General features: G+C 55.1%; 8 protein-coding genes across 8 annotated transcripts; 4 read left to right on the top strand and 4 right to left on the bottom strand.

The window, feature by feature from the left end:
• Positions 1–2,448: 2,448 nt before the first annotated feature.
• PLICBS_003712 (uncharacterized protein) lies at positions 2,449–6,649 on the top strand (the record flags this gene model as incomplete). The annotated part of the gene is made up of 3 exons (XM_018323481.2): positions 2,449–2,571; positions 2,634–3,567; positions 3,636–6,649. The coding sequence occupies 3 exons, from the start codon at positions 2,449–2,451 to the stop codon at positions 6,647–6,649; spliced, it is 4,071 nt and encodes a 1,356-aa protein (XP_018178711.2).
• Positions 6,650–6,834: 185 nt separating this feature from the next.
• PLICBS_003711 (uncharacterized protein) lies at positions 6,835–8,407 on the bottom strand (the record flags this gene model as incomplete). Its single annotated transcript, XM_065600277.1, has 3 exons — positions 6,835–7,108; positions 7,153–7,800; positions 7,857–8,407. 3 exons carry the CDS (start codon positions 8,405–8,407, stop codon positions 6,835–6,837), a joined length of 1,473 nt encoding a protein of 490 aa, XP_065456349.1.
• A 1,215-nt stretch (positions 8,408–9,622) lies between these two features.
• On the top strand, positions 9,623–11,015 carry PLICBS_003710 (uncharacterized protein; the record flags this gene model as incomplete). The annotated part of the gene is made up of 2 exons (XM_018323479.2): positions 9,623–9,859; positions 9,918–11,015. 2 exons carry the CDS (start codon positions 9,623–9,625, stop codon positions 11,013–11,015), a joined length of 1,335 nt encoding a protein of 444 aa, XP_018178709.2.
• Positions 11,016–11,558: 543 nt separating this feature from the next.
• PLICBS_003709 (uncharacterized protein) lies at positions 11,559–13,035 on the top strand (the record flags this gene model as incomplete). The annotated part of the gene is made up of 3 exons (XM_065600276.1): positions 11,559–12,117; positions 12,166–12,963; positions 13,028–13,035. The coding sequence occupies 3 exons, from the start codon at positions 11,559–11,561 to the stop codon at positions 13,033–13,035; spliced, it is 1,365 nt and encodes a 454-aa protein (XP_065456348.1).
• A 1,175-nt stretch (positions 13,036–14,210) lies between these two features.
• On the top strand, positions 14,211–15,180 carry PLICBS_003708 (uncharacterized protein; the record flags this gene model as incomplete). Its single annotated transcript, XM_018323478.2, has 2 exons — positions 14,211–14,412; positions 14,477–15,180. The coding sequence occupies 2 exons, from the start codon at positions 14,211–14,213 to the stop codon at positions 15,178–15,180; spliced, it is 906 nt and encodes a 301-aa protein (XP_018178708.2).
• A 688-nt stretch (positions 15,181–15,868) lies between these two features.
• On the bottom strand, positions 15,869–19,053 carry PLICBS_003707 (uncharacterized protein; the record flags this gene model as incomplete). The annotated part of the gene is made up of 7 exons (XM_065600275.1): positions 15,869–16,064; positions 16,117–16,206; positions 16,258–16,360; positions 16,415–16,733; positions 16,800–16,940; positions 16,998–17,106; positions 18,611–19,053. 7 exons carry the CDS (start codon positions 19,051–19,053, stop codon positions 15,869–15,871), a joined length of 1,401 nt encoding a protein of 466 aa, XP_065456347.1.
• Positions 19,054–20,322: 1,269 nt separating this feature from the next.
• PLICBS_003706 (uncharacterized protein) lies at positions 20,323–21,200 on the bottom strand (the record flags this gene model as incomplete). Its single annotated transcript, XM_018323475.2, has 3 exons — positions 20,323–20,496; positions 20,665–20,876; positions 21,014–21,200. The coding sequence occupies 3 exons, from the start codon at positions 21,198–21,200 to the stop codon at positions 20,323–20,325; spliced, it is 573 nt and encodes a 190-aa protein (XP_018178705.2).
• A 1,387-nt stretch (positions 21,201–22,587) lies between these two features.
• On the bottom strand, positions 22,588–24,802 carry PLICBS_003705 (uncharacterized protein; the record flags this gene model as incomplete). Its single annotated transcript, XM_018323474.2, has 4 exons — positions 22,588–23,564; positions 23,614–24,422; positions 24,483–24,617; positions 24,672–24,802. The coding sequence occupies 4 exons, from the start codon at positions 24,800–24,802 to the stop codon at positions 22,588–22,590; spliced, it is 2,052 nt and encodes a 683-aa protein (XP_018178704.1).
• Between the last annotated feature and the right edge of the window lie 1,401 nt (positions 24,803–26,203).

Genomic DNA, 26,203 nt, shown 5'->3' with positions numbered 1-26,203 from the left:
AATAAGTAGGGGCAGGAACATGAGCCCAAAAGCTACTGAGGCGATCTCGGAGGAGAAACGGAGAGGACCGGCGACAGTCATGACTTAACGGCCCTCAACCGCCCGGGAAAAAAATCTGCAACTTCATGTAAGAGAACCGGGGCGTTCAAACCCTTCATCCGTGTGCGACGGCGACAGCGCCACAACCGCCTTGGCTCATGGCTGCCAAAAGTGGTCGCAAAGGGTCTGTCGACTAACGTCCGGGCTCGGGAGCTTGGCACCGATGTACAGCCTCAAATACGCCTAGTCGTGCCCGCTCGACCCAGCCATGTTTTGCGCAAGAGGGCATGGAAGTCGGCCGGGGCGTCCAGTCCTCACATGCATGCGCCCAATCCACCAGCCAGGCCAGGGAAAGGCACCCCAACATCCCACAAGCACAAGGATCTGATTAGATGCGGCATCATTTTAAGCTCGGACCCATAGGCTCCATCCCGTGTGCGCCACCTCTTCCTCGGCGGATCCATGGAAGGAAATTGTTGGCGGCTGTGGCAGCTGTGCCAAGAGCTCGACGCCCGCGTTCAAGCCTTGCACGGCCATATTCCCGACGGGAACCGAGGCACACGCGTGATTCAAGTTGGACAGGGAGATCACCGGGAAAATCTTGCGTAAGAGGATCTGATAAGATGTAACACGCAGTGGTCTCATGAGGCACCCCCGCGCGCTCAGCGTTCGACACCCCTGGGGATGTCTGCATTGACCCTGGTCCGATTGACCGTCCAATGCCACACCTAACTCGGGTCTCTTACAGGGAGGGCTGGTCCGGCTGGGTAAGGTTCGATCGCTGGTACACCGTGTGCGTGAACCAGATCAATATGAGCGTCGGAAAGACGAGAAGGCCATCGAGCAGAGTGTTCCTCGCATTTTGGCGCCCTGGAACTGGAAAACTTGTCTGTTGTCGGTCAACGTGCGTCGCTTGCAGCGTGCCTTTCGCATGGCCCGAACGGTCGCGGCTCACTTTCGACAGTTGAGTGGCCGCGTTCCGGCCCGTCTGCGACTATGGGCCACGCAGTCTCTGAGTTCTCGACAATTTGAATACAGATAATGTTCATATGTAATAGCGATCTGGCTTTTCAGTCTTGAAGGCAGCACAGAAGATCGCGATTCATAATCCTGCCCCGTTTCCCCTGTGCATGCGTGGCAACATGAAAGCCCGTACATCCACCTCCATCACGACAGTTCAACTCACAAGCTGATCTGAACTTGATAGGGTCGCAGATAGGAGATTGAACAGCCTGGGAAGCGCTCCGCCCACGCTGGCAGGTTCAACGTCGCGTAATTCCTGCCGCCAGCGACTCTTTCCTCTACCAATCTGTCAAAGGCGACTGTCTTCTTTCAACCAAGCGCCTTGTCGTGAATGTCTGATGGAGATAGAGATCCAATGGGAGGGAGACAAATGCCAAGCTGGGCTTCATGGCGCAAAATTTGTTGAAGTGCTGCCATCTGAACGATGTGCTGGGCAAGTTCTGGGTTGACGACGAAGCCGATTCGTGCCCTTTCCAATCGCTGAACATGGTGCGAACGAGAATATGAGACGTATGCGCTTATATTTGACAGGCTTTTGACTGTCTGCACGAATTGAGGGAGATGATAGACCGCGAGAGTTGAAGCTGGGCAATAACGATTGACCCCGTGCGCAGCTCAGGTGCGCCTTCGTTGCCACGCATCATAACACACTTCGACAATGGCGCTCTATGTGCCTCAGAGGTCTTCAGAGTCACTTCTCATTGATTGCGCTGAATGACCTCGCTTCCCAGGCCAATGTCATGTGCATACTCGCAGCGCCGACCATCATAGGTCTTCTGTGCCGGTGAATCGGAAATGTAACCTGGTTCGGCCGAGGGCAGGAGAATTGCCACGGCGGCAAAGGATACGTAATAATTCCCTCAGCCGGCGGAAGGGATTGCCAAACTCCAAAGGAGACCGGCTTCTGTATGGTGCCAAGTAATAAGTTAGTCGCGGCACATCTCGCGACGGCCTGCCGCTTGGTTATCGACACTCCCTGATCATCAGATGTAGCCCCCTGGTCGGTACAAACGGGGTACCAGCCCAGCGCCATCAAACCACCCGAGTCCGCAGTAGCTTGGCCAAGCTTTTCTTGGCACCGGGCATCACATGCCCCCCCGAGTTTATCTGATTTCGGAGGAATGTCCTTCAAGGCCAAGCACTTGTCCCTGAGTGGCTGTCTCTTGGCCCCTTCGGCAGTCAGTGCGGGAACAGGAGCAGAGCAGGCTCTCGAGGGCCCGATACGTCCATCAAACAACGACACACAGAGCGGGAGTGCCTTTGTCTACACCGAAAGGCCAGGACAGGCGACGGGTTGTCTGTCATTTCATTGCTTGCATTGCTCCTGGAGTTTCGTCCATTGAGTCGCGACAGTTCCTTCACAGGGAGAACGCAAGACGCCAGGCGATGTCCTCGGAGAAGGCTAAGCCCGGTGGTAGGCAGGGTGCTGTAGGCCAGTATCCGATCAGTGATCGGGGTGCAGACAGCGATCCTAGTTCCAGCGCAAAGGACCAGAAGCAAAAAGGACATGTAAGGCAGTGGTGTCGTGAAGCTATCGAGAATTGAACCCGGGCTGATTGAGCATGATGCAGATATTCAGTCGATTCCTTGTCTTTTTCCGCCTCCTCTTCGCCGCCGAACCTACATGGGTCGATATCGCCCTGATTGTGTTTGGGACATTATGTGCCGCAGGAGCTGGCGTTCCATTTCCATTGATAGGTGTTCTCTTCGGCCAGCTGGTAGACAACTTCAACAGTGCGACGTGCGCCGCCGAAGGTGGTCCCGGCCAGGATCCCTTTCGTTACGAGTCTTCTATCAACGACAAGGTCATCAAGACAGCATGGATCGGCGCCATCGCCTTCTTCCTCATCTACTGCTATCTCACGGCGTGGAGCATCATTAGCCAGCGGCTGGCACAGCGTCTTCGCAACCACTATGTCGCCGCCCTGCTCAGGCAGCCCCCGTCGTTCTTCGACACGCGCGGATCAGCGGGCCAGGTCTCGAGCAGGTTGCAAAGCGACATTGCAGCCGTGCAGTCAGGCACCTCCGAGAAAGTTGGCGCGATCGTTTCCACGCTGAGCTTCATGACCACCGTGTTCGTCATCGCCTTCTCGCAACAGCCGCGGCTGGCAGGGATCCTGATATCCGTGATGCCGGCGTTTCTTCTCTCTGGCGCAATCGGTAGCAGATACACAGCAAAGTTCGCAGAGAAGTACAGCGAAGCTGTTACGTCTGCCTCTTCAATTGCCTCGGAGGCCCTATCGCACATACCGGTAGTCCAAGCATTCGGTGCTGCTTCTCGACTCGAGGCCATGTTCGTTGGCCACATGTCTGTCGCTCACAAGCATGCCATTGCCAAGGCCGCCGTTGCGTCAGTGCAGACGGGTTTGATCTACTTCTTTGCGTACAGCGCAAACGCCTTGGCCTTTTGGCAGGGCAGTATTAAGATCGCGGACGCAGCAAGGGAAGACAATGGAGGATCATCCATTGGCCAGATCTACGCCATTGTGTATCTCCTCATCGATGGTGAGACGCACATACCCAAAACTTCACCTCGTGCACCACGTCGGTTTCAAGTCGCTGACTGTGAATAGCCTGCGTTATGCTGGGCGGAATAGCACCAATGCTCCCATTTATTGGGGGGGCTGTCTCCGCGTATCAGCGACTCATCAGAGACATCCAAACCCCGTCTGCCATCGACGGTACGTCAGATTCAGGCGAAGCCCTGCCTTTAGGTACGCCCAAGAGCATTGCGTTCCGAAACGTCACGTTCGAGTACCCAACGCGACCTGGCCAACCTGCCTTGCGAAATATCAGCCTTGAGTTTCCGTCTGGCAAATACACTGCCATTGTTGGCCTTTCTGGTAGCGGCAAGTCGACAATTGCTTCGCTGATGGCTCGACTACATGACCCGACCGATGGCTGCATCGAGATGAATGGCCAAGACCTCAGAGCTCTCAATGTGCGATCGCTTCGAAGCTGCATGACGTTTGTGCAGCAGGAGCCGTCCTTGTTTGACTGTTCCATACTTGAGAACATTGCGCTAGGGCTTGTCAACTCCCCCCATGAGCATCATCGGCGCCTGAAGCATTTTCTGGGCGGCCCGGAATTGGCCCAGGCAGCCACAAAGGGAAAAGATGCACTAGCCTGGGTGGAAGCTCGAGGGGGCGGCCTGGCCGAGATTGCTACTTGCGTGCGACACGCAGCAGAGCAAGCAGACGCCGCGGAGTTCATTGACCGCTTGAGCGCGGGCTATGGAACCTCTGTCGGTCCAAGGGGCAGCTCGGTCAGTGGCGGCCAGCGCCAACGCATAGCACTTGCCCAGGCTCTGATTCGTGACGCCGAGGTGCTCATTCTCGACGAGGCGACTGCCAGCGTCGATTCTGCTAGTGAGCGCCGTATGCAGAACGCCATTGCGCGCGTGGCGGCGTCTCGTAAGCGAGCAATCATCTCCATTGCCCATAGACTTGCGACAATCCGCGATGCCGACAACATCATTGTGTTGGAGGGCGGTCAAGTTTTGGAGCAAGGGACTTATTCCGAGCTCATGGCCAGGGAGGATGGAAAGTTTGCGGCCCTGGCAAGACTGCAAAAGGTGAACACGAGTGGCGGAGATCTAGAAGAAGCCGAATGCCTCTCAAGCACCTCCATCGACGAGTCGCTCAAAAACGGAAGCGGCGATGCGTTCGACCGAGACGTTTCAATCAAGAAGCCGGAAGCTGCTACGTGTGACAAACCGGAATCCAAGGAGAAAGGTGACGACGACACCGTCGGCGACAAAAACACTCCTCAGCGACCGTTTGGCAGCGTCTTGAAAGGGATCCTCTGGCTAGTCAGACCTTCCCTAGGATGGCTTATACTCGCTCTCTTTGCCGCCGTCTTTGTCGGCGCCGTGTTCTCGGGATCTGGATTAATCTTTGGCTACACGGTTGGGGCGCTGAACCCGTGCCAGAGCACCGTCGAGCGCATTTTGTCCATGGGTAGGTTCTTTGGCGGGCTCATCTTCATGCTCGGCGCAATCGAGTTGTTTGCCAACTTCTTCGCCTGGCTGGGATTTGGTATCATTGGAGAGAGAATTCTGCTTGCGCTACGCACACTGTCGTTCCGGTCGCTGCTCGAGCAGCCTCTCGAATGGCACACCTCGATGGATCGCACTCCATCGGGATTGTTGTCGATCATCACCAAGGACTGTATGTCTATCGGGAGCTTCAGCGGTTCCACCTTTGGAACGATATTTGCAATTGCCGTCAACATTATCATCGCTGTCATCATCTCCCACATTTACGCCTGGAAAATCGCCCTCGTCGCTCTGGTGTCGATCCCAATCCTCCTCGGATCTGGCTTCATGCAATTGCGCATGCTAGCTCGTTTCGAAGAGCGTCACAAGGAGTCATTTGCAAAAGCCAACTCGTTGGCTTCAGAGGCCATTCAATCAATTCGCAGCGTGGCGACACTCTCCTTGGAGACCACATATATGGAGTCGTACAAGCGATTGCTGGCGCCGCCCATGAACCAGGTCGTCCGATCGGCAGCCTCCACCAACATTCTGCTCTCCATTTCGCACACCACTTCTCCATTTGTCAATGGTTTGACGTATTGGTGGGGGTCTCAGCTCATTATGAAGGGCGAATACACCCAGCGAGACCTTCTCATCGTCCTGGTCGCCATGCTCACAGGCGCGAAACTCTGGAGTACGATGTTCACCCTTGCACCAGAATTTTCCAGGGCTCGTCTCGCCATAGCTCGCGTCATGGGTATTGTTCATATAGGATCCACCGTTCGCGTCAATCGTACTGGAGATGGCGGGAAAGACGTCGAATCCGCCGCCAACGCCAGGCGAGATCCGCCGTTCACCACTGCCAAAGGAGGCGTCAAAGTCGTATTCGACAACGTTTCATTCGCTTACCCCAGGAATCCTGAGACCCCTGTTCTTGATAGCGTGTCCTTCACCATTCGGCCCAACCAATTTTGTGGCCTCGTTGGCCCTTCAGGGGCAGGCAAGAGCACCATCATGAACTTGGTCCAGAGGCTATACGCACCTTCGGCAGGATCTATTTTCATAGATGAAAAGGACGTCGCAAAGCTTCCAGACTCGTTTCGGGACATTGTGGCATTAGTACCCCAAGACCCTACCCTCTTTGATGGGACTGTACGACACAACGTCGGGTTGGGTGCTGTCCCGGGGCATGACGCCACGGACGAGGAAATCGAGGTTGCCTGTCGAGCCGCTGGTATTCATGACGAAATTGTCGCTCTTCCACAAGGATACGATACACCGTGTGGTGCGTCGGCGTCGCGTCTTTCAGGGGGGCAGAAGCAGCGGCTTGCCATCGCCCGTGCCTTGGTCCGCCGACCACGCCTGCTGCTCATGGACGAAAGCACCAGCGCTCTGGATGCAGCAGGCGAGGCAGCCCTTCAGAAGAGCCTTGAAAGCGCTTCTACAGGGACGACTGTGCTGGCAATTACTCACAGACTGCACACAGTGCACAAGGCTGACATCATTTTCGTGGTGGAGGGAGGGCACATCGTCGACAGCGGCCGACACACGGAGTTGATGGAGAAAAATGAGAGCTACAGGCTGAACGCGACGCAACAAATGCTCCAATAGAATTTTTTAGGCAGCCTTGAAAACCATTAGTATTCATGATGGAGAAGTATCGCTGGCCATGTATCTTTTTGAACGGACATGTACCCGGAACTCGTGTAATCTTGGGACTGGTCTACGTAATGTGCACTGACAGTCCATATGACCATTCCCCGCCGGTTCGAACCTGTGTTATACGGCTGCTGTAGTTACAGTTGCAGTATCTGCAGGATATACTTTGCCGCAACGCGTCGTCCACCGCCATCAACACGACAAAGATCAGCCAACTTTTGTGCCTCCTTCCTCATTTGCTGCGCTCGAGGGCCAAGTATGACTTTCTCCAAGTTACGTCCAAGCTCGCCTGCATCGACATCTGGTGCATATCGAGGGTTTCCAAACTTTCCAATGCCGAGCCACTCGACTCGCTTCGCAAAGTCGTAGGTGTCTCCCCAGACGGGCAGGATCACCTGGGGTACACCAGCACTGGTACAGTCAGCCATCATGATGTCAGGAAATTGGAGCTGAACACATGCCTAACGGCCTCAAAGAAAGAGTTTGCTCCGCCATGGTTGACAGAGCAAGCAATGTGACCGGATTCCAGGATCGCCGTCGGCCCCACGTCGAGCCAATCGGTAATGCGGACAGACCCTGACCACTTCTCTCCCAGGGCATCAGACACACTTGACATCCTATAGTCGCCGCGCCGATGAAGCTTCCACAGAACTTGCATCTCCGTTTGTTCCTTGGCAGCTCTTTCGAGCAAGCGTTTCAGGGCCTTGGCCATCTGGATAGCCTTCTTCACTGTCACCGAAGCATGTGTGCCCAGATTGACGAAAACGGTAGGGCGTTGAGCCAACCATTTTGCAAGATCAGGGTCTGCATCGCCAACAGCTTGAACAGGCCTCAGTATTGGGCCACAAGGAACCATGTGCTCTGGAATGACGTCAAAGGGAAAGTCGATCTCTGGGCGGGTAGCCAGAAGGACCTTTAAACCTTCGGGAGGTACGATGGATATGTATGCCCAGTCGGCGTAGTCGGTATTGATAGACTCTTTCATTCGGCTCGCATGTTGAAGCATCCAAGTGTCTGAGTCGTTCAAGAACATCTTCCGGACCATGTAGTACACCAGTGGTATCTGGTACCACGGCACCGGGAATGGAATAGTAGATCGTGGTCTGATACAGAACCAGTCAGTCTCGATGCGGTTCGACTGCGTATCCTCATGACGTACGGCGGATACTTCCAGTAGTACTGCTGATTTGGCTGCTTGGCCAACGCAAACTCCTTGTACGTGTTCGGAGACAGTACAATCCAGTTCGGCTTCAGCTTGTAGCAGATTGTAACAGCCGGGGGGAAGGCGTTGTCAACGACGATCAAGTCCGGTTTCGTATCCGTGATTATCTGTTCCAGCTGCTTGACCAGCCCGCAAGCCTCATCTGGCGCCCAGGGGCAGGCAATGCGAGTAAGTTTGGCGGCCTTGCCAACGTTCCAGACTGTGGGACGAATGTCGCACAGCTCTTGGAACTGGTGTTCCGGGCGGCCGAAAAGTGCCTCTTTCCATGACGGACCTGATAACTGTATAAAATTGACTCGGGGATCACCTCTGGTGAGGATGTTGGGCTGACTGATCGACGAGACCTGACCTGACAGCGGCGCAAAGGAGCAAATATCAACCTGTACCTGTGCGCTGAGCTGCAACAGCTCATGGGCGACGGCGAGAAAGACGTTTGCCTGCCCCAACTCAGAGTTGGTCAGCATCAACACCTTTTTTCCATCAGCCATTTGTGGTACGGCCTGAGAGACTTGATTGTGTGTGGCTGATGGCCAGAGTGATCACAGTACGTGGACTGCCATATCCCTTTACGAGACGAGTATTATTCTCTTTTCGTTATCTAATGGGCGTCGAACAAAGCGTGGTAGTCATATTATCTCAATGACTTCGCCTTTCGCATAAATCGTGAGCAAGGGTGTCCGTCGGAATAATAGCCAAGGCCCGGATCGCTGCATGTTGCGAGGCGCAGGCATAGTTTGCTAGCATTCACATGTTACATGTCACTTGGGGGGCGTAGGAAGACCCTCTCAAAGGGTCGCTACGATGTGCCTTCGCGGAGTCGGACCATGCTCAAGGACTGTGCGACCTCGGCGACACGCCACTCTGGCCTTGGCATATGGCAATGGCTTGGCCAGAACCCCTGCTAGTCGACACAGTCGGTAAATGAGCCTTGAGCAGCTATTGTCATTCAGGGACACGGCGAGGATCGCCAGCGGTGCGTCCTGTAGATTGACGTGCACCCCAATCAGTTTTTTGACTTTCCTGCGCCATGTAACGGCGTGTGCGGCGCCGTTGTATGTGGGATGCCGTTCCACAAGGCTCCGTAAGCAATGCTTTAGACTTAGAGTAGCGGGGCAGCCCGCACATCCCCTAGGCTATTTCAGGGAAGTCAAGCTTCGCTGGGGCCGCTTCTGATCCGATTGATAAGATTTGTCGGATGGCGCCGCCACCATCGGACCAATCTTGCGGCATTTCTTTAGGCCAGTCGCGTCCTTCCGTAGTACATGGTAGTGGTCCACGACTCGAGAAAAAGTGGTTTCGCCGCTGAAGATTCTCGGATTCCCATGGTACGGCCTAGCGAACCAAGGCGAAGCAGATGAGCTAACCAGGTCGTGATTGAACTCGATGTGCCGCCCTTCACGAGCCGTATGTCCGAATGATGCCACGGCGTTGCTAGTGAAATTTGGTCACACATGCCAGCTATGTCGAAAACGGGAGAGATCATCATCTTGGCGACAACAAGGCGCAGAATGTACTTCGATGTACAGGGTGTGAGCCTTGTCCACAGGTACCCAATCAATTGTGTCAGAGGCAGAGTCACCAGAATGCCGACGGTTGGCTGCAAAGCCAATGTCTGCTAGTTTGCCATACAAATCTGCGCCATGTTCACCCTTTAGGCCACGCTCGTCACAGCGCAAGACACTACCGATATCGAATTGATGACAATGGCTGGAAACATTCGAGACCTGACTGCCGAAATCACGGCACTGTCAGACAGCTTCACGAAGTCGCTGGCTGAGCAGCAAATCGCGGAGCCAACCTTCAAGTCTGACAGTCCAGTAAGCTATGAGAATCTCAGCACCGAGCTGTTTCTCCACCGACAGAAGCTTCTCGACAAAATCACGGATCTGTGGTACCTGGTGCAAGGGCCAAGTGAGAGCATTTTCAACCATGTCCACACAGTAAGGTTCGAGAATGAGACTTGAGGCCCGTTCAACCGCTTACGAACTGTGAAATTAGTGTGTCCCGGATATCATGGCACTTAATCTCATGAATCACTTCAACTTCTGGTCTGCCGTTCCCTTGGATGGTTCTTCATCGGTGAAGGGTATCGCAGATCACACGCGGCTGCCGGAGGAGGTAGTAATTCGTGTCCTCAAACATGCCACCACTTTGCGGCTCTTTGCACCAGAGGGTGATTTCGATGTGACACAGCAAGTCTCACACTCCTCTCGATCAGCTGCTCTCGCCAAATCTTCGGGACTTCGTGCGCTTGTCTCTACGATCATTGATGATGCAGGAGCACCAATGTTGGCCATGAATCGAGCACTGGAGCTTCACTCTCGCGGCAAACCTACCCTGACAAAGGAAATTAGCGAAACTGCGTTTGCTTTATACCAGAAAGGCGGCTGTACTGGCAACTATGAGACCTCCTGGGACTTCATCGAAAACGACGGCGAAGGAGAACAAAAAGGCTGGCGCCAGAGGAACTTTGTCGAGTTTATGCGCTACATCAAAGACATTTTCCACTTGGAGTCTACGCTGGCCGAGTCATTTGACTGGAACGCCCTGGGTGATGCCACCATTGTTGACCTTGGTGGCTCCGGTGGCCATGACTCGTTCTCCCTAGCGCAACGTTTCCCAAGCCTGAACATCATCGTCGAGGACCTCCCGCATGCAGAATCAGCCTTCGATCAGCACTGCCCGGATGCCCTCAAAAACCGTGTTAGCTTTAGAGCTCACGACTTCTTCAACCCTCAGCCTGTTAATGCTGACATATTCCTCATCAAGCTCATTCTCCACGATTGGCCAGATGAGGAATGTGTAAAGATCCTCAAGGCTCTCGTACCTGCACTGCGACCCGGCGCAAAGGTCTTCTTCTTGGATTACGTCGGCCATCAACAGGCAGCAGGTGGCAGTGTGAACACCCCGCGATCGATTCAGCAAATGGGCACGGCCACAGATTTGAGGATGATGGCTCTTTTCAACGCCGAGGAGCGCCCGGCGGAGGCATGGAGAAACATTTTCAAGGCAGCACACGAGAGCTTTGATGTTGTGCGTCTGGAGGCCAATCCCATGACCTTTTTTGTTGCTATTGAAGCAGTCTGGCGCGGCTAGGGCATAGTTTGCGATCTATATGTACCCACGTTATCGTATGTGGCCTCGTACAGCACCGGGATGCGAGAATAGAAAAAGTTGGTCGCGGAAGAAGAGCGCCAATCGTGACCCAATTCGGAAGTTACTCGCGGTATACATGGGCATGTAGTCAAACAGGACCTACCGTACGGCAAGCACGAATTCTTGCCCCAAGATCCCAGGCGGCAAGCTGTCTAATGACACACCCCTCCAAGGTCTACAAGTCAGGTTCATGCCCTGGGGTCATCTACGTCGACAATGCCCCACCCCATGAGCAAGATAATCACTCACAACGGCATCGGACAGCGTCCATGATTGACGCTGGACTTTATGATTGTTACCCTGGTGTAATTCTACGATATAGTGTACTAATGCCACCGTCTCGGCCATATATTCTAGCATTGTAGAGCGCCTGAGGACAGTGGGAAGCGCCGTTGTCTTGCCCCAACCTCAGCAGTCCTACCCTGCGTCCTAGTCACCACCGCGAAATCAAGGTGCCGCCACATCTCGGCGCTCATCAGCGACATGGATGGCACCGTGCTTCCGCCGATGCCCAAGCTCAACCTCCATGTGGACAAGGATCAAATTGAACCGAAGGATATCATCACTGCATGGCTTTACAAACTGCAATCCTGTTTCAATGAGCGCAAATTTGACAGGCTCAAAGAGTCGTTCATCCGCGAATGCTGGTGGCGAGACATGCTTGGACTGTCGTGGGATTTCACCACCAAGCAGGGTTTCGACAAAATCAGCGCATACTTGCACCGCTCTGATGTTATCTTGACTGATCTGAAGCCGGAAACAGGAGGCTTGAAGCCTTTCCTAGTTGAATGGGCGGGTGATACTTGGTTGCAATCGGCCTTTTCCTTCCATACGAAATTTGGCAAAGGCCAAGGTTTCTTGAAGATGGTGAACCAGCCCAGCGGGGAGTGGAAAGCCTGGACTGTATTCACAGAGCTGTCGCAGCTTCATTACCAGGAAGACTTAGAGAGGGAGAGAATTCGCAATAACGTTTTCTCATTGTATGGCACCCCAGAAACCTACGGCGACAAGCACAAGCTCCCTGTTCTCATCATTGGCGCAGGTACAGCCCTCCAGAACTCTTCCACGGAATACACACTGACGTTGACAGGCCAAGCCGGTATCTCTTTAGCCGCTCGTCTCAAGTCCATGGGGGTCGAAACGCTCGTTGTTGATCGACATGCACGAGTTGGCGATTCTTGGAGACTGCGATACGACACCGTCACGCTCAACACACCAACCTTTACTGATCACTATCCATTCATGAAATACCCCGAAAACTGGCCTGAATGGCTCAATCGCGATCAAACGGCGGAATTCTTGGAGCACTACTCGCAAATTATGGGTCTCAACGTGCGGCTTAATACCACAGTTAGCTCAGTGAGAAGGCTCGGCTCGAGACACGAGATCAGGGTCAACGGCCCGTGCGGAGAGGACGTTCTTCACTCAGAGCAAGTCGTGCTTGCAACCGGAGTCTACAGCGATGTTCCCATCATTCCGAACTTCAACGGTCAAGAGACCTTCAGAGGCCTCATATATCATTCCATCGAGCATCAGTCAGCTCGACATATCCCTGACCTGGGGAACAAGAAGGTTGTCGTTATTGGCTGCAGCACTAGCGGTCACGATATTGCCCAGGACTTCGTAAAATGTGGCGCGCGGGAAGTATGTATGATCCAGCGAAACCCTATTTTCTCTCTGTCCAGAGCTGCGTGGAAGACGATTATGCTTGGCATCTGGAACATGCCGGGTTTGACAACTGAAGACGCGGACTTGCTGAGCAACTCGATACCGATCCCCCTCGTTCGCACCATGAGTATCGGCTTGACACGCATCATGGCCGAGAACGACAGGATGATGCTCGATGGATTGACGAAGGCTGGGCTGGCCGTCCGCACCGGCGAGGACGGTTACGGACTGGCAGACCATCAGCTTATCACAGGTGGCCATTATTATATCGACCAAGGAGCCAGCCAGATGATCATTGATGGACGCATCAAGATCCATCGGTGTGAAGAAGGAGTACAGAAGCTCGGTCAAAACTCAGTTACACTGGCAGACGGGACATGCGTACAAGCGGACGTAATTGTTCTTGCAACTGGCTATGAGAAAAGTATCCTTACAATACGCAAGCTCATGGGAGACGAGGTTGCAGACAAGCTTCGAGGTTTTGGTTCCTTGGACCACGAACAGGAAAGAAGTGGGTGGTGGAGGCCCACGGGCATACCAGGCTTCTGGTTCATGACGGGCAGCTTTACCTGGTGTCGGCAATTTTCTCAAAAGCTGGCGTTACAGATCGCCCATGCTGTCAAGGGACAGGCTCCGAGTCAAACACAAACAAAATAGCAGACCATGCGCCCTATAGTTGAAGGCATGGGCGGCACTGGTTTGCAACACGCTTCACTCGTCTGCTCAGTTGTCCAACCGTGTCCATATCTTGGCACTCTTGGTGATATTTTCTTGGATTCTCGCTCGGCGTTTACTTGATGAGTCGGGGTTACGAGATGTCCCAAGAACGCTACTAACGGACGTTACGCGGTTGTACATGCAACGTACATAGCGTCCGTGGGGGGCTGATTGATTAGATGCATCTGAATACGAAATAGAGTGTAGAAGGACCAACATGGGAAACCAACGAGGAAAGGGCCATGATCAGCAGCAGTTCCTTGGCAGCGAATTGCGCGGCTTACTTGGCGTCCGTAGTGCATCCTGTAACGCCGTGGGTGTGGAGTGGGATCTGCACACGCCCGGCGGCGTGTACCACTGAATTTGAGGTTGTGTGTGTGCTTGGCAAATCCTCCAGGACTGCAGGTAGCCATGAGCCGGGCTCATCCCGTCGTCGCTCCTGGTGGTGTGTCCATGTACAACGCAGTTACCTGCCTCGGCTCAGGCATATGTTCTGCTCTTTGTGGGACCCAATCCTCCGAGGCCTGGCCAGAATGGGTCGCCACCTAAGCCGCAGGAAGCCTGCGTCTGCATTTTTGCAACGGATGTGGCTCACACGACTCCCCATTCATAATCTAGATGGTAGGTTTTGGTCGAGCTGAACCTCCATTGTGTTACTGGTAGCTGTCAAAGGATCATTTCGTCGGCAGCAGGGTCAGAAACGTTCAGCAGACCGGCGAGGCAACTTGATCTGTCATTTCCCCGGCTGCGATGCCTTCAGCAGTGGGAGCGGCCGTGACGGTCAAGGTCCTCATCGCCGGCGGTAGCTACGCGGGACTCGCCGTGGCCGTCAATCTCCTGGACTTGCACCAGGGCATACCCCCTCGCATGGCTCCCGAGCCTTACCCCATCGAGGATCAATGGCCTCAAGTCCGATTCGATGTGGTGATCGTCGATGAAAGGGACGGGTTTTGTAAGTCAAGTCGTGTGCCGTTTGATTGAGACCGATTACATGTAGCATCTGACACGTGCGCCAGTTCATGTTGTAGGCTCTCCGCTCGCCTTGGCCGACATCGAATACTCCAAACAGGCGTGGGTGCAGTTCAAAGACCTTAAGCTGTGCAAAGAACCCAACATCAAGGTCCTCCATGGGAAAATTTCGCACGTCGACTGTGGCGCCAAGAAGGCGACAATGCTTGCTCATGGTACTGACGATGAGGTTGTCCTTGAGTATGACTACATGGTCACTGCTACCGGACTGAGACGAGTCTGGCCAGTAGTTCCGCAGTCGCTCACTTACCCTGAGTACCTGATGGAGGTACAAAGCCATATTCAAGAGGCTCGCAACGCAAGACATGGCGTGCTGGTTGTTGGCGGCGGTGCTGTTGGCATAGAAATGGCAGCTGAACTAAAACTGGTCATGCCTCACACCAAGGTCATGCTTGCACACTCTCGCGACAGGCTTCTGTCATCTGAAGGGCTTACAGATGAGTGCAAGGATACATCTCTGGATCTTCTCAAAGAAGCAGACGTCGAAACCTTCATGGGCCATCGATTGGAAAGCTTCACCAAGACTGAAGCGGAGGACGGGTCGGCCAAATACCACGTCAAGTTCACCAACGGCGTCCAGGTACCGGCTAGCATGGTCATCATGGCTATTTCCAACAGCGTGCCGTCGACAAACTTCCTGCCAAGCTCTGCTGTCACCTCTTCTGGCCACGTTCGAATCCAGCCCAAGTAAGCCACCGCCTCGGAATCGCTCTTGTCACTACAAATGCATGGCCACTGACATAACTTAGCTTGATGCTCCCTGTCGACGTGCCCAATTCCCAGTTTCATTTCTGCGCAGGAGACGCAGCTGAATGGTCTGGCATCAAACGCTGCGGCGGGGCCATGAATGGCGGGTACTGCATTGCCATGAACATCCACCAGAAGACGATAGAGAACAGTATTGGTCGTGAACCACAGTACAAAGAGCTGGTATACATTGCACCCATGATTGCGATGGCTGTTGGCAATAATGCTGTTGCTTCGAATCCGGACTCCACGAGGTCGGGACCGGAGGTCCTAAAGAAGTATTTTGGAACCGACTTATATCTCTCCGGTCAGTTGGCCTGTTTGCTCCTCTTTCTGGGGCAGGCAATGCTAATTACAAGCGACAGGTTGCTGGAAGTGGCTTGGACTCGATATTCCAGAGGCGGAAAGGAGGTATCCGGCAACTTTGTGACAAGCAGTACAGAACAATGTACATATCCGCTTTGGACCACTGATAGACTAGAAGAAGCAATGGAGAGTTACCATCAAGATCAATCGCGGAGTACCGAGAGGGCGCGGTGCGGCTGAAGTGTCTGTAGAGCATTTGACCAGGGCTCGTGTCGCCTACGGGGCCATGCCGTACATGTACCATAAACCGAATGCCTGTTGAGTGGCTACAGATAGAAGTAGCAAAACGGTCCGGAGAGCGTGTCCATGACGTCTGCAATCTGAATGCTCTCGCCGGCATAACCTAGGTCGAGAATATCACTCAAGTTCGTCTCTTTTGAAGGCGGAGTGTTTGCCCATGTAATGTGGCTATACTCTCCTCTACCCAGGTCGTCGCGTCGTGTCGCAGGATCAATCGCTTGCCTAGACAGCGTCCGTAAGCGCCTCAAGTACTACCTGGAAGGCGAGCACTTACCATAGCGTCCACATGCGGTCCATCATTCCGTGGTGGGTATAAAATGCCGGATCACCGGGGGAGATGAATAAATCGCCGGCAGGATCCCCACTAAGCCCACGGGTTAGAGAACAATGACGTTCGTCCATCACGAAAGCTTACCCGATGGCAGCGTGGGCGGCAATATGTGGTCCAATCTCAATACTGTATGGAGTCCCCTCTGAGAGATACCGGAAGTCGTCAATGTTTGACTTCCGTAGCATATCTGGGTGGAGTTATCAGTCGTCATGCCTTGTCGTAGCCTGCCACCAACTCTTACCCAAAACTGTGGTATAGTTCGCGTAACGGATGGTCAGGGTGGGCCCGACATCCCTTCTTATCCTCCGGGAGTTGTATGCGACGCTATTTCTTGGGCCAAGATTGATCGTCATGTTTGCGAAGGGCCCAGTCGTGACATATCCTCCTCCAAGCCCTGGTGGCAGCTGCATGCCGAGACCGGGAAGCGGCAGGCCATTCGGCGACTTAGCGATTGGGCCGTCGTGAGGTACAAAATCTCCATTGCCGCCCAAGCTATAGCGGTCACCGTTGAAAATCGGACTGTCCTGCGGTGCCGAGGAATATTTGGGCCAGTCCCAGTACTGCTCCTTGTATCAGCCAAACTCGGCGGCAGCTACTGCCCTTCGTGACATGAAGCCAATACATACTGGTTGATACCCTTTGTAGCCGCACTCATCGCGCAAAGCACGCTCGTATACGTAGACGAACCAACGATGCCACGGCTGGAAGTTGCCAGTAAAATGGATGGTCAAAGTCTGCTGAACGTGCGTCACAATGAAGTCGTCAAACTGCAAATTCAGGTCTGCTTTAGCATTATGTGACGGCACCCGGAATACATGTCATACTCGAGACTTTGCTCCGGTCGCCACGCTCTCCGGAGTCCGGGCCGGCAGGCCTTGGAGACACTTCACAGCGTTAACATAGTCCAACCTCTCCGCTTCGGTAAGAGCGCCGCTGCAGTACGTGTCAGCCTCAACCATAGTGGTCTCGTATGTACAAAGCATACTATTCCCGGCGGAAAACAACATTCTTCGATGTGCAACGAGCCTCAACTCCTCTCGAATGAAGAATTTCCTCTCTGTCGTCGAGGGTTTTCAGGATCTTTGCTTGTATGCCATCGACAACGGAGCCAAATTCCCTTCTGTCCCGAACATCATCGTCATTTCGGGAAGCATGGGAGGCGTGACAGGTGACCGCGCGGAGAGCACAAAACGACAGGATGGACAGCATCTTCATGTTGAGAATGGTGAGCGTGCATTCCTTCGTGTATCGCAACACGAATAACAATCACGAGAATAGAGCTCTAGATACGTTAGGGCAGGCTGACCACGGTGTCAAAAGCATCCGCGGCTGTCTCAGCCGGCGAACCAATGTCTTAACAGCGACAGCGCATCCCATTTGTGTTTGACCAAGGGCCGTATCTGAACTCAAGGAAAGCGCCACAGTCTCAGTTTTGTATGTGGCCTGCTCAGTAGGGATGGGTGTGGAGGGTGATGTGGGAGCTGAACTGCGACCCTCTTCGGCAATGTTGTGACGGGGTAATTACGCAGCATCTTCCTTGCAAACGACACTTCGCTTTGTCGTATCCCATCTGCCGAGGACGTCCGCATCTTGGCTTCTCAGATCCTTCATTGGGCCGCCTACCAGCGCTTCGGGACAATACACTGGAGCTCTTCCGCAAACGTTGAAGTGTTGGCAGGCAGCCGTCAATTTGACTTTCTGTCTGGGGCAGGCGGAAAACCAGGGAGATTCCTACCTCACCGTGGCATTCATCAGGCCTTCAAGTGCATCACTTGTCCGGACACTTCTGACTATGATTCCCTCGTGCATTCGACTGCGCCAAGCTTGTCTCCCAGAATGCATGCTATTGCAAACGGCACGAGCCGTCGGGACGACCGCTGGTACTCGCTTATATGGGCGTTTCTTGTGGCAATAGATAACACCGTTCATGTTTCGCGCACTACTGACTCAGGAGTTTTAAGGAGTGCGAGTCGAGGTGATAGTGGCACATACAAATCTGCATTCAGAGCATAACTCGGTGAGGTATGAAGGGTCGCGGGCTTGGGGTACGCGTAGGTCTGTGGGATTGATCGCAAGGATTCGCACATTGCACTCTGAGCTATTTCATGAGTGCCTTGGATTAGCGGGTAGCGTTTAAAAGTAGTTATAGTACGTCGGTTTCTCGTTTCCGCGGCATGAATAGGTATATGTAGTCATCCTCTACTGACGTTTTTCCGCCGGTAAGCAGGACAAGATACTCCCCAGCCTGTTAATGAGATTTCGTTGAGCGACTATATCGGCCAAGATCGCCATTGACGTCGCATTGCCCAAGGCGATGGATATGTAGCAGCCACTATGAAGCGTCTTATACTCGCTGGGCAAGGTCTGCTTGCCACACCACTCGACGGCGGGCACTGGGTCCAAGAATCCCCGAGGTGCGAAACCGGCGAGTACCCACTGGAAGTCCTCAACCTCTTTGCACGTCGCTGAAAGAGGTGGGAAGTTCACATTGAGATACGTGTCGGGTGGCAACAGGCCTTTTCCTGCCTCGTGGGTCTCTTGGAGCTCGCCGAGAAGCCTTGCCACGAGCCCGACGTAGGTGCGGCTGTTGCGAGGTCTTTTCGCAGTGTTCCACGACGACCAATTGCCGTTTCTAGATCCATATGCGAAGGAAATGGCCGGGATGCCGTAATGGGCGCTCGCGTACGCCGCCGTGATTGCGTTGGGGATGCGCTGGAGCCACGGCCAGATGACGTTGCCCTTGTTGGGTCCATTAATGACAAGCTCTGGCTTTGTTCCGTTCCACAAGTCCGGTACGATGGACTCGATACCGTACTGCATGGCGTGCATAGGGTGGCCGTTTACCCAGTTGAGGTCGGGGCGAGATTGGTTGTTGTTCATCGGTCCACCTTCCTCGCAGCTGTTATGTTGGCATGGCCCCAAACGGGAGCCGACCATGTCTTGCAAAGGGCCTATCCATGGATGTTAGTCTAGGTCTCGTCCTAAAGCGCGTGCCAGGGAGTCTGGTAAGTCTTAATCACGACTCCAAGGCTGGGGATCGCACCGTTGATGGGGTCATCGTAGAATACTGTCGGAACAGACTGATTGTTGGGCGGAGCTACTAGGACTACTTCGTGGTGCAATTCGCGGAGCTTGTCGTTCAAATGACGGATGTAGAAGTCGGCCCAGCCATCATCATTCGATTGAAGGATCCGAAGGCCAGCAGCTAAGGATATGCCCTGGACAAGAATGCCCGTAACTGCAGCTATCGAGATTCTCATGATGATTATGATCTGCCTGTCTTTGTCAGTGCTGGAGAGACGACATACGAATCGATATGACTGGGCATCAGAACTCACGATAAAACAGGATAGGAAACAGGCCTGCTACGCGCATGTGCATGCCGACGGGAAGAACGCGACTCTAGAAGCGCTGCGACCACAAGGGTGGGCGGCCGCGAGTATAAGAGCAATCTCAGTCTCTCCTTCGTGCTCCACCATCTGCTAAGTTTGGTCCCTGATTTCCCGCATTAGCAGCGTGCCGCGACAGCTTTAGGTTGTCCACTATAAACTCTTCCAGACCACACTTGCCGCTGCAGCTTGTCACCCATCGATGGGTTTAGTTGCTGCTGCAACTAGCTAGCTTGCGGCACCTCCTGTCGCTGCTGCGTTGAGATGCCTTTAGTTGCTGCTATAGCCTGGCAGCCCGCGACGCTTCAGCTTGTCAGCCCGGCGACCGCGATGGTGCTGTCCAAATAGCTGGCCTACGGTGCCCGGCAGTTGACTCGGTGGGCTGCTGCTGTCGCCGCTGTCAGTCATGTTGGCTCGTGGCGGCCGAGTACAATCTCACGCCAACTGCGCCTAGGATCAATCACAGAGTGGTTGTCGTAACCGCCCCTTTACACCTCGGCCTTGCTGGCTGATGGCAGACTAGTCGTGGTTAGCGCAAGCTCAATACGGCACTCTTCAACACGACATTAAGCGGGCGTCCACGATGTCGCTCTTCCTCACTCAGCCAGTCTACGGGCAAACTCTAAAGTGTTTCAACTTAGCACTGAGTTAGTCCCTGCATCATGGACACGTGCGGGCGTCACGGTGCTTCCACACCTGCACTACAAGTTACCGAACACAATCGCCGGGGCTCGGATCTAACATACACGCCAACCCTGAATCATTCGCGACTCCTGTTAAAGACCTCGCCTATGGCTTTGCCCGCCCTCAGAACCTCCATGTCGGTATAACGTCCTCCTGCCACGGTCAACCCCACGGGCATGCCATTCTCGCCCACGAAGCCCGGCACATTGAGCGTCGGCGCATGCAGCACCGTCCACATGGCGTTGAAAATCTGCATGCCCGCGCCAACACGTCAGCTCGTCTTGTTCATTGTTGCGCGGTTGGGGCTGTGACTTCCTCCAGGCTCCACGATGCTGCACCAGCTGGTGCGCAGCCTCGCGCTTTGAGGCTGGCAGAAGTGGGAAACGAAAGGGCAGACGGGTAGAAGGGATTTACGTACTGCGCTGCCCGTGTCACCGAGACCCTCGGGTGCCTCCCCCGTCACACTCGGCGTAATCACCGCGTCGTACCGAGCCGCCACGCTGTCCCACTCCCGACGCAGAGCCGCGACTCCATCGTGCGCCTCGAGCATCTCCTCCCTGCCAGGGGTGCGCCGTCTCTCCACGAACGGACGCAGCGTCTCGTGCAGCTTGTCCTTGTCCTCTAGGTACCCTGTTGACCGCGTTTCACGTAAGCCACTCATTCAAGCTTTGTCGGGTCTGGTGGGGGGTTAAGTTCGGGGCAGGATGAAAGTGAATTTGTGGAGGGAGCTCCGGGGAGGGGTCTGGAGTGCGGTGACGATGACATACGTGATAGAAACGCAGACCGCGCCTCGCTCCCCGCGATGACCTCTCTCCACGCGTGGGCTCGCGCAAAGCCTCCTGGCAGGTCCACGTCCTCGATCTGCGCGCCTGCCCCCACCAGGAGCTCGCGGGCCCGCTGCCATGCCGCTCTTGTCGCCGGTCTTGCCAGCTCCCAGACGTGTGTCTTGACCATGGCAATTCTCGCGTCGCGTACCCTAAAAGGAGTCTCATCTTTGTCGCCACCGCGTCTATCAAGATCTAACCGAAACACTCGCGAGAGAAGGTTCAGGTCGTCGACGTTGTTCGCAAAGTAGCCCACGGTGTCGCACGTCACTGAGCAGCGGCTCACACCTTCTGTCGAAATGAGACCCCATGTCGGCTAGGAGCGTGTAGGTAAAGCATCAGCATCCCCCTCTGAGGGGACATCTCTTCCCCTTTTCAGGAGATTGTACGTACCTTGAACGCCCACACGCCGCAAAAAGACCCAGGCCGTACAATGCTTCCACCTGTCTGAGTCCCCAGTGCGAGAGGGACTTGGCCATCCGCCACCGCAGCTGCCGACCCGGAGGATGAGCCTCCCGGAGAATACACCTTCCCGCCCACGCTCCTCGGGTTGACGCAGGGCCCGCCCACCATAGTGGATGCAAGCTCAGTGGTCGCCGTCTTTCCCAGCAGCAGAGCACCCGACGCGCGCAGGATCCCGACAGCCGCCGAGTCGGATGCGCCATTGCCGTCGTTCTCGTGGATGGGAGAAAAGTACCGTGTCGGCATGTCTATTTCCCTCCCACGTACCCATCGTATCAGATCGTATACGTGTGCAAGGGGTCATGACGCAGGTTCACATACCTCTCGTGAGGAAAATATCCTTGATGCCAATTGCTACCCCGTGCAACAGACCCCTGGATTCAGTGGGCACCGCGTCCAGAGCCCTTGCTTGTGACAGGATGGCCTCCTTGTCGAAGTGAACCCAAGCGTGTATTTCGCCGTCTCTCTCCTCGCATCGCCGAATCAGAGCCTCCGCGTATTGCTGCACCGTGATTTTGCCACTCTGAATGGCATCATGAATCTCTGTCGCTGAGAGCCGACCGAGCTCGCTTTCTGCAGGTTGCTTGCTCGCTGGTATTTGCATTTTGCTAGGCACTTACTCTTACGCGTGCATGGTGCTGATGAGAATTGGGTGAGCTGATGTGATGCTCTGAGATGATGAATGCGGGGAGTCCGGTCCACGGGTCCAAGCCAGGCCGGGACAGACGCGGGGCTCCGGGTTTCGGCCAGAGGACCCGCCGTGCCCGCTGTCGGCTACTTGCGGGGTCGGCAACGGCATACGCATCCATGATACGAGCAGAGAGGCGTGGATCAAGTTCTTAGGATACCTATGCAAATTGTGCTGCTCGGCTGTCCAAGCATGACGCGTTCAGGCAAGCCAGAGTGAACAGAGGTGCCACCTGCATCCTTGGGAGGCTCATCTTTAGGTTGAGATAGTTGTGGAGCATCCCGAGCCCAACCCTGCCCCTCGCCCGCGTTGCATCGTACACTGACAAACATCACGCGTCCGACCCACCATTGCAAGCGGCAGCCCGTCAAGATGCCGACGCGCTCAGGCTCTCCGACGCGGGCTTCGGCACCACCTGGCTCTCCTGCAGGGCCATCACCGCCGCAGTCAGCTTCTCAATCTTGCTCGACAGCTCCGACATTTGCACCTCGACAGCCGTCGGTGCGTCCATCAGTTCGTCGTCGTCACGCGGGCGTTCAGTCGACCTCGATCCGATGCGAGGAGAAGAAGGCCACAGCTGCCGACTGTGGTGGCCCGAAGCGGGCCTGGCGAACGGCCGAGGACGCCTTCGCTTAGCCTCCTTAGGTCCCTTAAACGTGCCAGCACCGCTGACCCTGCGTCTAACAAGCTCGTACAGCTGAATTGCCCCAACAATCGGCAAGTGTGTCACTTTGAGCAGGAGGATTCGGCCTTGACGGAACTTGTCATCGCGGCGGAAGATGAGACGTAGTGGCCGAAAAATGACGAGTGCGATGAGGTTGAATGGGGGGTAGAAATGCGTAAGCCTATTACTCGTGGATGCCTCCAAGACGTAGACGCTGTAGACGTAGAGGTACTCTTCCCGTGCGTGCGTGATGACGCGGGAGAAGCTGTTGGACAGCATACCCGTGAGGGAGCCAGTCAGAAGGATAGATGAGAGGGTGATGAAGATGATCATGAGGGGCGGTCCGAAGATGGGATCAATCTGGTTCATGATCTCGAAGCCAACGTAGCTTGAGCCAAAGAAGATCTTGGTGAGGATACCCGTCATCCTGCCAAGGCCAAAGGTGTCGCGACCGACAAGAGAGAATGTGGTGAGGAAGCCGAAGTAGATGATGACGACGAGCACCATGAACTTGAGAAAGTCCTTGCCCATCTCCTTGAGACAGGGAATCAAGGTACCCCAGTACGGACTCAGGCTTAAGATGGAGCAGATGCGCGGCATCATAAATAGCGCCTCCAGGGAAAGCACGTTGAAGGCCACATCGGTAAGTTGCTTGTCCTGGCGAGTGATGCCAATAATTCCTAGCCTCGGTCAGCAGTCGTGTCTACGTGGCCATCACCAGGTACCTACTTAGGACGCCGAAAGTGAAGCCGATGAAGATCATTATCATGTCGAACAGGTTCCATATATCTGTGGCGTAGAAGACGGATCCGGCATCCATCCATTCGGTCAGTTCGTCGTAGAAAAAGGCCGCAATCCACAGGTATAGAATGACTTCTGTCACGGTAATGTGCTCCTCGTCGCGGACAATGAGGACCGTGTAGTAGAGGCCAAGGAAAACGAGAAAGAAGAGGACCTCCCAGCTCTTGAGGTATTTGGGAACGCGCAAGCGGGAGAAGGGATCAGACTTTTGCGGGTTGTAGTACTTGTGCTTCTTGGTAGAGTGCACGGAGAGCGAATCCCAAAACACAATGTCTCCATTCCAAATTCCGGTGATGATCTTTTGCACGGCATGCTGACTGAGGAAACGCTTGGCATCGGCAATGGCCGCTATCTCCAGCGCGTTAAGGCTTTTAAACGCGATGGTCGGGTCAAGGTCGTCGGGCGCGTCTTCGCTAGCGTTAGTCAGTCTGGACAGGGAGCTAAGTAGAGTCGCCTTTTTGGTCGAGCTGCCGGCCGGCCGTTGCGTGGCATCGTCGTCGGCACTGGGCAGGATGCGCGGCAGCAACGGGGAGGTCTCGCCGGCCTCTTGGTCGCGTTCGACAGGCCGCTCATCCTCATCTCCCTTTGGATCAGGAATCTCGTAGAGGCAGTAGTTCATGGCCTCTCGCTCGGAGAGCCGAGATAGGAAGCGCCATGCAACGATCTCGCAGGCGTTGGAGCGCGTCTCGCCAAGGCCCTGATGCTCGCTATCGGCGGCATAGTGCCACTTGAGAGCGCTGCCACTTCAGTTAGCGAAAGTGTTACCTAGGAGAAGAGGGCGGAGTTTGCAAACGCACAGTAGAGCATTGACAATAGCAGGGTTGGTGCAGGTGTCGTTGAGGTGGTCGACGAGCACGCGTATGCAGTTGCCCGCTGCAGTCGTCCTAAGCTGCTCAAAGGTGCTAGGCAGCTCGATGGCGTCGTAAAAGTATCTGCGGCGCATCAGCCTGGAAAAGTAGGCCGGGTGGCAAAGATCATCGGCCTACGTAGATAGCTTGCGGACGACGTTGCGGAAAGAGTCGTCTTCCGCAATGTCGGGCATGTCGAAGTCCATCCTGGCAGACACGGGGCTCATGTCGCGCACCGGCTGCGCCTTGGATCTCACGCGGATAGGCATGGTGCCGGGGGGGACGCGTCCGCCGCAGAGGGTTCCTGGCGCTTGATGACGATGGTCGGAGAGAGGTGCCAAACGATGAAAACAAACGATGAAAACAAACGCCGCGGACGACGCCGCTCGTGATGGGGCGAAGGTGAAGCTCCCCGCGGTGATGTCAGTGGACGAGCAAAGGGATGGCCTCGGAGTCTGGAGTGCAGGCGAGCTGAGCTCGCGGCACCGGCAATTGGGCCCCTGGATTGGCGTTGGCTGCTGCCGCGGGTGCCGCCACAGTGGGTCTCTGGGCGGCGCCCCGTGCAGCTACAGCGGAGCACGTGCTGATTGTTTCGCGCTCCTGCCCTGTACCTAGGGCTGCATCTGTGGATAGGTACTGTACCTACAGTATGAAGCCCTGGAGGTCGCCATTGACCACCTCAGGTGCATGGAATTGGCTCGTCATACAGTGCCCGGTGCCCTGGACGCTACGTCTAACGGGCTGCACGGCGGGCGGACAGCGCGCGCAATATCATCGACAGGCACATATCTCCTGTCTCATCGAACTTATGCCCGGTCCAAGTACTGGTTGCAATGATCTAGGACGCCTGTAATTGTTAGCGGCAGCTCACTTGATGAGGTGGTGGTGGCACACGACTCTGGACGGTGGCGCGGCCACCGCCTTATCAGACGACGTGCCACGACTCGACAACTCATGTCCCTTGTCGCCAACAATATCGTGCTCCTCAAGATGAAACGACGACTCACTTGACTGTGGGGTCAACACCTCCGCCTTTCGATGCGACCTTGATCGCTCCCAACCATAGCACAGCTTTGCGCCAACTACGTTACAGCCTCCACCTCGAGGAGTTGAAGAGGGTTCCCCCCGCACCGAGGTCCGGCTTCAATTCCGCAACGCCGTGTAGCATTGGAGATCATCCGGGGAACTCGACGCTCCACGATTCCGCACGCCGGTACCTTGACTCGGTCAAGCTTAAACAAACCACCAGGCCGCCAAACCTGGCCATAGTCTCCTTCAAGGCCCCCCAAGCAGACGGGCGACGATCCAGTTGAGGCAGGTTGGCCTGCCCGTGCATCCACGCCATGGAATTAATCCGCGAATCGTCTTTCACGCCGCGCCCCGGCAGCGAGCACCACCACGCGATCCGACCGAGATCCTCCCGAGCTTAAAGTCGCGGGGGGGCGGCTGTCCACGGCGGGTGCTTCTCCGCTTCACTCTTGTGCCGCCGCCACGCCTGTTCTTCCTGCAGGTGGCATTGGTGGCATCTGCGGCGGGCCAGATGCCGCCGTGCAAGGGCGATGGAACGCTGTGCTGACCGACCACGAGCGGACTTTGACGGCGACACCGATGAGTTCGCCCATGTTTGGCGTATGGACGCCATAAACAGGGTTTAGTAGGGAGTCTAGGGA

This window comes from Purpureocillium lilacinum, assembly GCF_023168085.1.
Source record: "Purpureocillium lilacinum CBS 284.36 DNA, scaffold_2, whole genome shotgun sequence".
NCBI classification, from domain to species: Eukaryota; Fungi; Ascomycota; class Sordariomycetes; order Hypocreales; family Ophiocordycipitaceae; genus Purpureocillium; species Purpureocillium lilacinum.
This window is presented reverse-complemented; position numbering and strand designations above follow the sequence as displayed.